Source organism: Nomascus leucogenys, unplaced genomic scaffold, assembly GCF_006542625.1.
Source record: "Nomascus leucogenys isolate Asia unplaced genomic scaffold, Asia_NLE_v1 001664F_28638_qpd_obj, whole genome shotgun sequence".
In the NCBI taxonomy this organism is placed as follows: Eukaryota; Metazoa; Chordata; class Mammalia; order Primates; family Hylobatidae; genus Nomascus; species Nomascus leucogenys.
Genome location: NW_022095969.1, coordinates 605 through 9712, shown reverse-complemented (window position 1 = coordinate 9712; position 9108 = coordinate 605). Strand labels below are relative to the sequence as shown.

The following is a 9108-nucleotide window of genomic DNA, read 5'->3' as shown; positions in this document are numbered from 1 at the left end:
GTATACCAAATAAACTTCTATCCTTTATAAATTACCCAGTTTGTGTTATTCCATTATAGTAACAGAAAACAAACGAAGGCAATGACCATGGAGATAGAGATTAGAGTGATGCAGCCATGTATTAGTCTGTTCACACACTGCTATAAAGAACTGCCCGAGACTGGGTAATTTATAAACCAAAGAGATTTAACTGACTCACCGTTCCGCATGGCTGGGGAGGCCTCCGGAAACAATTCGTGGCCAAAGGTGAAGAGGAAGCAAAGACTTTCTTCACACGGTAGCAGGAGACAGAAGTGCAAGCAGGGGGAATGCCAGACGCTTATAAAACCATCAGATCTCATGAGAACTCACTGTCACAAAAACAGCATGGGGAAAACCACCCCCATTCGAGATGAGATTTGGGTGGGGACACAGAGTCAACCCATATCAAGCCACAAGCCAAGAAATGCTGGCAATCACCAGAAGCGGGAAGAGGCAAGGAACAGGTTCTCTCCTAGAGCCTCTGGAGGGCTACAGCCCTGCTGACAACTTGATTTCAACTCAGTGAAACTGATTTCAGATTTCTGGGCTCCAGAATTGTGAGAGAATAAACTGATGCTGTTTATGCCACAAAGTTTGTGGTAATTTGTTACAGTAGCCAGAGGGAGTTTGGGGTGATTGTAAGGAGTCATGTAAATTATGTTAAAGAACCTTTGCAGCTGTAAGATGCATTCATTCATTCAACAAATAGTCGAGGCAATATAGAAGGGTAATTAAAAGCACTGACTTTGAGGCCGGGCGTGGGGTGGTTCACTCCTGTAATCCCAGTGTTTTGGGAAGCCAAGGCAGGAGGATTGCCTGAGGCCAGCAGTTCCTTCCAGATCAGCGGGGGCAACATAGCAAGACTCCATCTCTTAAAAAATTATTTTAATTAAAAATAAATAAATACATAAATAAAAGCACAGACTTTGGACTCAATTCATCTTGGGGGTGAATCCCAGCTCTGTCACCCACTGACTATGTGATCTCGAGCAGACTGCTTAATTCTCTGAGCCTCAGTCTCAGCATCTGCACACTGGGGATGCTAATAGCGTTTAATTCAAGAGAAGGTTGTGAAAACGAATGGGAAGATGCACATAAAGGGCTTTGTGCTGGGCTCAAGGGCCATTGCCCTGTCCCTGCCCTAAGAGAGCTTGCTGTCATCCTGGGAGGATCTTAGAGACATCAGGGCTGTAGATGGAAAGCCCAGAGAGGAACGGGGACTTGTTGGAGGTACTAAGGATGGGGGTGGCGGAAACTTCTTAGACAAATTGACTTATGAGCTCCCTGAGGAACACAGTGGGCCCCAATTACACACTCTTTTTAATACTATTATTATAAATATTATTAATATCAATGGGTAAAATATATTTCTGGTTCTCTGGTCTTCTAGAAAAAAACATATATAGAAGTGTAGAAGTGTTTTTTTTTTTTGTTTAAATTTCTTTTTTAAAAAATGTTTTATAGAGATGGGGGTCTCACTATGTATCCCAGATTGTTCTGGAATTCCGGTCCTCAAGTGATCCTTCCATCTCCTGCCTCAGCCTCTCAAAGTGTTGGGCTTACAGGCATGAGCCACTGGGACTGGCTCATTGAAATTTTTCTTTCTTTCTCTTTCTCTCTCTCTCTCTTTTTAAAGACAAGATCTCGCTCTGTGGCCCAGGTAGGCAGGAGTAGCCGGATCATGGCTCACTGCAACCTCGTACTCCTGGGCTCAAGCAATCCTCCTACCTCAGCCTCCTGAGTAACGGACTATAGGCACACCACACCACCTCGCTAATTTTATTTATTTTTTTTTTGTAGAGAAAAGAGACAGGGTATTGCTCTGTTGCCCAGGCTGGGGTGCAGTGGCTTGATCGTGGCTCACTGGAACCTCTGCCTCCCAGGTTCAAGTGATCCTCCAGCTGTGGCCTCCCAAAGTGCTGGGATTACAACTGTGAGCCACCCTGCCGGCCCAAATTTCTTACGTCACTACAGAGTTCCTAGGAAAAATCCCATACCTGAAAACGACAGAAACTGGCAGGAAGGATTTGAGATGACAACCTGCTTCATATACACTACTTATTAAAACTGGATAACAATGCACCACCGGGGAGGTAGGGAGGGATAGGAAAAATGAAAAGAGAAAATCAGCGCATATCTACTCTTATTTTGGAAGAATCTAAAGAGAAAATCAGAGCATGCGTACTCTGAACTTGGAGTAGCCAATCCCAGGGGATGCTTTAGGAGGGAAAGTCAGAGTTTCTGCCTCCATTTTGAGAAGGTTCTGTCTCTGGAGCCTGGACTGATAGACCCCACATCAGCTTGGCTTGTCTCGCCTAGTGTTCTGACTTCTGATTGGCCAGATGGAGTTCACTAACTGCCCTGATTGGTCCATCATCCTGGGGCAGTGACATTGCAGAATATTTTCTCCTCCTCCAGCCACACTTCGTCACCAACTGCTGCCAACTCGCCACCACTGCTGCCGACCTCGACACCACTGCTTTGTCTCTGAAGTAGGTTCTCTTTAAGGGACACCCTAGATGGGCTAATCAGGGCAGATAGAAAAGGAGGGAGCCTCTGTAAGGCCGTCAAGTGCTGGGGGTTCCGAAAATCTTGAGGACAGAAAGACAACTAATGCCTTTCAGGACGATCATCATGGAGGATCTTCCCACCTCGGCCTCGGGTCTACAGGCCTGTATCATCCCACCCCTGGTATTTTTTTTGTGTGTGTATTTTAGTAGAGACGGGGATTCGTTATGTTGACCAGGCTGGCCTCAACCGCCTGGGCTCAAACAATCCTCCCGCCTCAGCCTCGGGACTACAGGCACGCACCACCCCACCCTCACTAATATTTTTTATTTTTTTAGTACGGACAGTTTCGCTATGTTGGCCAGGCTGGCCTCTGCTGCCTGGGCTTAAGCAATCCTTCCGCCTCGGCCCCGGGACTACAGAAGTGCACCATCCCGCCCACGGTTTTTTTTTTTTTTTTTTTTTTTTGGTAGAAACCGGGTTTACTATGTTGGCCAGGCTGGCCTCAACCTCCTGGGCTCAAGCGATCCTTGCACCTTAGCCTCAAGACTACAGATGTGTGCCCTTCCGCCCCTGCTAGTTTTTTTTTTTTTGGAGACGGAGTCTCGCTCTGTCGCCCAGGCTGGAGTGCAATGGCGCGATCTGGGCTCACTGCAAGCTCCGCCTCCCGGGTTCACGCCATTCTCCTGCCTCAGCCTCTCCGAGTAGCTGGGACTACAGGCGCCCGCCACCATGCCCGGCTAATTTTTTTTGTATTTTTAGTAGAGACGGGGTTTCACTATGTTAGCCAGGATGGTCTCGATCTCCTGACCTCGTGATCCGCCCGCCTCGGCCTCCCAAAGTGCTGGGATTACAGGCGTGAGCCACCGCGCCCGGCCCGTGCCCCTGCTAGTTTTGTTGTTTTTGTTCTTTTTAGTGGAGACAGGGTTTCCTTATGTTGGCTGAACTGGGCTTGACCGCGGCTCAGGTGACCACCTCGGCCTCGGAACTACAGGCAAGAACCACCTCGCTGATGTTATTATTTTTGTTGTTATTATTAGTAGTAGAAATGGGGTTTTGCTATGTTGGCCAGGCTGGCCTCGACCCATGAGGCTCAAGAGATCCTCTTGCCTCAGCCAGGGGACTACAGGCGAGCACCACCCCGCCCCCACTAATACTTTTTAATTCATTTTTTTTTTAGTAGAGGGTTTTTCTAGGTTGGCTAGGCTGGTATCGACCTCGTGGGCTCAAGCGATCCACCCCCCTTGACCAAAGTGCTGAGATGTTATAGGCCTGCGCCACCGCCCCCAGCCAATTTTGTGTGTGTGTGTGGTTTTTTTTTTTTTTTTTTTTTTTTTGTAGAGATGAGGGGTTTGCTATGTTTCCCAGGCTAGTCTCAACCTCCTGGGATCAAGAGATCTGCACACCTCGGCCTCCCAAAATGCTGGGATTACAGGCATGAGCCACTGCGCCTGGCCGATTGCTGCAAATTGAAACACCCCACATTTTCTCTAAGTGATGGCAGGCTCTTGTAGTCTCAGAGATTCTAGCTCTCTTCCTTCTAATAATTAACAAATAACCCAGTAATAGCTTCTAAATCTGTTCATATTAGTGAAGGTCATTTCTCTTCAACAGAACAGAACCGCCCATCCCTCTGCCTGATCAGATCCATCACCAGAGAGACCACGTTATGTCTGGGACTCACTTCCCTCCCTTTATTTATTGAGTGGAGGAGTCAGAACGCCCCCACTCAATAAAATTACACAGTCACGTCCCTGCCTCCCCAACAAGGGTCTGTACATCTTTCAGGGTAAGCCTAGCCCCAGGGAAACTACTAACAACATTAGCCAACCCCCTCCTGAAGACTCAAGGCTGCTAGGAAACCTGTCATCCCCAAGCAATACTTCTCCAGGCTCCCTGTTTTCATCTGACTTCTCTCCATGTTCTTACGGACAGATAAGCCCCGAATGGAGAAATGCAACACCTAATTCCAGGTGACTGAGTGTGGCCAGCCTTCACTGATTTCTCCCTCCACAGGACCAAGGGTCCTGTGGCTAGAAAGTCTCAGGTTGTTTCTCTTGCAGGTCAGACTGCTCCTGGTGCCATGAACGGAGACGACGCCTTTGCAAAGAGACCCAGGGATGATGCTAAAACATCAGAAAAGAGAAGCAAGGTAAGGTGACCTGGAGGGGGCATAACAGTGGTCCAGGGGACAGAGTAGGGAGACCAGGTTTCTGAGGAGGGGAGGACAGAGGTCCTGGGGACAAGGAGCAGGGTCTCGGGGGAGATCTGCATCCTTGGGAGCCTCCCACCCTCGCTCTGTCATCACCTAGCATCCCTGGAGACAAGTCTGTGACCTTGCACTCCATTTGGTGACTCTCAGTCCATTCTGGAAGGTGGGAAGAGAGCCAGACAGCAGCATTAAAGCCCTAATGTGTGCCACGGGAGAAGCTAGGGTAGGTCCCCCATGGTCTCTCAATTAACCATGGCATCAACCAGGACGGATTATCATCCTCACTTCCCAGATCCAGCACACAGGAAGCGGCTCCAGCTGAATGGCAGACATACCTAGCTGAGTCACTGCCAAAATTTATTTTTTTTTAGGCCTTGGATGATATTGCCACATACTTCTCTAAGAAAGAGTGGGAAAACATGAAATACTCGGAGAAAATCAGCTATGTGTATATGAAGAGAAACTATGAGGCCATGACTAAACTAGGTAACAAAGTTCTAGGAACAGACAAGTCTGGGGACACATGAGCATCCCTTTTCCTGCTTTGGCTACTTCTTAGGCTGCAGAAAGTACCCCACATTTTCCTTTTGTGCAGGGAAAAATCGCAAGGCAGCTTCTGTTATTCTGCTACAGAAGGTGTTCTGCTCTTCTGTATCCTGTCAGAGCTGAGGGTGGGGACTGGCCATAGTGGAGCTTCTACCTGGATCCTGCACTTTTCTCTCCCTTAGGCGTCTGTTCTGATCAGCCCAACTGTCTCTGTGGCATTGCAGCACACTTCCCACTCTACCTTCCTTCTCTCGGCTTGTCTCTTTCTCTCTCTCTCTCCCCTTTTTTTTTTTTTTGAATCAGAGTCTCACTCTGTCACCTAGGCTAGAGTGTAGTAGTGCAATCATAGCTCAATGCAGCCTCGAACTCCTGGGCTCAAGCAATCCTTCTGCCCAGCCGATGGAGTAGCTGAGGCTACAGGCACATGCCACCATGCCCAACTAATTTTATTTTGTATTTTGTAGATATGGGGGTCTCTCTGTTTTACACAGGCTCATCTTGAAATCCTGGCCTCAAACAATCCTCCTGCCTCAGCCTCCCAAAGTGCTGGTACTACAGACATGAGCCACCGTGCCAGGCCTAACTTTGTCCCTTAAGGAATAAACATTTTGCTTCTTTCTAGGTTTCAACGTCACCCTCCCACCTTTCATGTGTAATAAACAGGCCACAGACTTCCAGGGGAATGATTCTGATAATGACCGTAACCGCAGGAATGAGGGTGAGTAGACAGGAAGGGACTGGAAAGGTCTCCTGAAGTCCAGTTGCTTTTCAGCTCAGCTACCTGGGAAAGATCCTCTGGCATTTGTTCCCTCATACACATCAGGGTTGAGTGAAAAAAAAAATTGCATACAGAAAGTTAACTACAGAGGCCAGTCATAAAATTCTAAAACATGCAAAACAACAATATGTATTTTCATGGATAATAAGTAAATGGTAAATGCATAAAAACATAAATGCGAATAAAAAGGCATCAAAATGAGGAGACTGCCTGTAAATGGAGAAGGAGCGGGGGCAGGGATTGGTGAGTGCTGCACAGACAGCTTCAGTCATGACTTGTTGATAGTGTGTTTTGTTTTGTTTTGTTTTTGGTTTTGTTTTTGTTTTTGTTTTGAACTGGAGATTAGCTCTTGTCGCCCAGGCTGGATTGCAATGGCACAGTCTCAGCCCACTACAACCTCTGCCTCCTGGGTTCAAGCGATTCTCCTGCCTCAGCCTCCTGAGTAGCTGGGATTACAGGCACCCACCACCATGCCCACCTAATTTTTGTATTTTTAGTAGAGATGGGGTTTCACCATGTTGGCCAGGCTGATCTCAAACTCCTGACCTCAGGTGATCCACCCGCCTCAGCCTCCAAAGTGCTGGGATTACAGGTGTGAGCTACTGCACCCGGCCCATTTATAGTGTTTCTAACATTCTGAATAAATAAATCAGATCTAACATAGTCATGGGGTAATGTTGAGATGCGGCTGAACTCAATATTATTCCCCATACTTTTCTGTGTGTTTGAAATGTTTCTTTTTTAAAGGACATGTTGTTCTTGCTAAACACTGTTAATGAATCAAAGGACAGTTAAGACAATTTTAAAAGTGGAAAAAAAAGAAAATGTTAAAAGTGTAGAGCCGCCAAAAACTTAAAGAGATTGTTTCATTAACAGCATGTAGATATCGGATAAATAACTTAAGAGAGAGGGTGATGCACACATTATGTAATAAGATTGCCGTGTCTCTGTACTTTATTAAAACCAAATAGTCTTCTCATTCCCAAACAACCCCAATTATCCGTGATGAGCTTGGAAGTGAGTTTGAAAGAGTGATCCCTCATCTAACACACTGAGAGCTTTCCCAATTGTCAGTGAGCGGAGATAACATAGGATGAAAAAAAGACAGGCTCTTGGGTAGAGATCTTTGTGCATTTCAGGAATATAAAGAGGACATATGTGTTTACTTGCTCTTCTGCTCTGACAATACAATCATAAGACAAGGTCAGAGTGTCTAAACTGTCTGCAGCATACTTATTACTCCCCAACTAAACAGTCCAGAATCAACCATCTCCCACAATCACCATAAGAGATCTGAAAATCCAGTGCTTCAGTATCTGCCAAGTTTTGACATTAAGGGAGTGTCTTTATACTGAAAATATTTCAGAGCCACTGGACTAAATCATCCATGGTTCATCACACATTTAACAGCTGAATTCACATACCATAAGATTCACCCATTTGAAGTGTACAGTGATTTTTAGTTGTTCACATCTTGAGTGGATACAGTTCAGATTCCCAACCAATCAGTTTAATTATTTGGGAAAAAGTAAAAGATATGTAATGGAATAAGATGAGACTGTGATGGGATTTAACCCCCATTTGAGAAACCATGAGATGTAAAATTCTGAATTGATGCCACAGATAAATGAAGCAACCATGACTAAACATAATTCAGAAACAAATCTCAAATAACTCCTCAACAGTGAGTGGACTCATAACCTCTGCTGCAGAATGCCGTCATGCGACAGAAGTCTCTCTAGAGTTTGGAAATCTTTACCAACAGAAAAATTCTGATGTATTCTCTTTCAGTTGAACGTCTTCAGATGACTTTTGGCAGGCTCCAGAGAATCATCCCGAAGGTGAGTATCTCTCAAATCTAAAGGACCAGAGAACCTTTTTCCCTTCACGGATGTGAACACTGGGAAGAGTAAGAGAATATCAAAAATGACCTCATTGCCTCTTTCTCCCCATATCTATCACAACAACTTATGTAACATCGACGGCTTGATAATACTAACAGTTGTGATCCTTAATACTTCTTTTGTTTTCATAGTGATGCCAGATACTATTTTAAGCAGTTCACATGGATTAATTAATTTAATCCATGAGAAGACCTCTATGACGTTGTTTCTTTTATTATCTCCAAATAATAACGAGTCACACACTTTGGTTGTCATCCATATAAAAGCCATGTGACTTGGCACAAATCTTCTAAGTTATCAGAGCTCCAGATTCCTAGTCCATGAAAATGGAAGTAAAGAATAATGGTTCATGTTATAGACCATAATTATCAGCAAATAATAATAAAATGAGCTATCGGGGTACAGAGATGTTAAAGGATTTTCCTGAGGCGCAGTGGCAATGGTAGTCTAATCCAGAGCTCCAAGCCATTTAAAGCTCATTCACGTTTGCATTTGTTTGTGAAGTTCAGATGTTGCTCACTAGGGCTTTACCCATAGGGCCTGCTGGTGCTTCCATTGAGACACCCACTCTTGCAACAGGAAGGACCAGCTGGCCTCTGCTCTGTTACCGGGGCCACTCCCATGGCTTAGGAATCGCTTTGACTGTTGGCCCCTCCTTGAGCTCCTTGAGGGCTTTGTCTGCCCCCTGGGGCATCCGGGAAGCCCCAGTCCCAGCCCAGGGGATCCCTCAGAGGCCCCTGAATGAGTGATTCCGCAAGTGCAGATTCCAGCTCTGGTTTAGAAGGTAAGGGAATCTGGGAGTTGGGTTGCCAGTATGGAGAACGAATTCAAAGAAGGATCCAGAAAGGTATTAATTGTTATTATTATTACATTGAACAATGTTTACAAGCTCAGAGAGGATTTTCCCTTAGTCTATTTTACATGTATTATTCACTATTTCATAAGTGAGGAAGCTGAGTAAAAAGTAGCTTAAGGGCCGGGTGCAGTGGCTCACGACTGTAATCCCAGCAATTTTAGGAGGTCGAGGCGGGCAGATTACGAGGTCAAGAGATCGAGACCGTCCTGGCCAACATGGTGAAACCTCGTCTCTGCTAAAAATATAAAACTTAGCAGGGCGTAGTAGCGCCTGCCTCTACTCC

At 45.7% G+C, this 9108-nt stretch overlaps 1 protein-coding gene across 1 annotated transcript; it reads left to right on the top strand.

The window, feature by feature from the left end:
* The first annotated feature begins 2249 nt into the window (after window positions 1–2249).
* LOC115830384 (putative protein SSX8) lies at window positions 2250–8599 on the top strand. Its single transcript, XM_030808609.1, has 6 exons — window positions 2250–2513; window positions 4593–4681; window positions 5113–5227; window positions 5910–6005; window positions 7857–7906; window positions 8549–8599. The coding sequence occupies exons 2-6, from the start codon at window positions 4613–4615 to the stop codon at window positions 8597–8599; spliced, it is 381 nt and encodes a 126-aa protein (XP_030664469.1). The 5' UTR covers window positions 2250–2513; window positions 4593–4612.
* The last annotated feature ends 509 nt before the right edge of the window (window positions 8600–9108 follow it).

Coding starts and splice junctions, on each gene's coding strand:
- LOC115830384 (XM_030808609.1), top strand. CDS start 4,613: ATGAACGGAGACGACGCCTTTGCAAAGAGACCCAGGGATGATGCTAAA. Junction 4,682..5,112: donor CATCAGAAAAGAGAAGCAAG/GTAAGGTGACCT, acceptor ATTTTTTTTTAG/GCCTTGGATGATATTGCCAC. Junction 7,907..8,548: donor TCCAGAGAATCATCCCGAAG/GTGAGTATCTCT, acceptor CTCTTGCAACAG/GAAGGACCAGCTGGCCTCTG.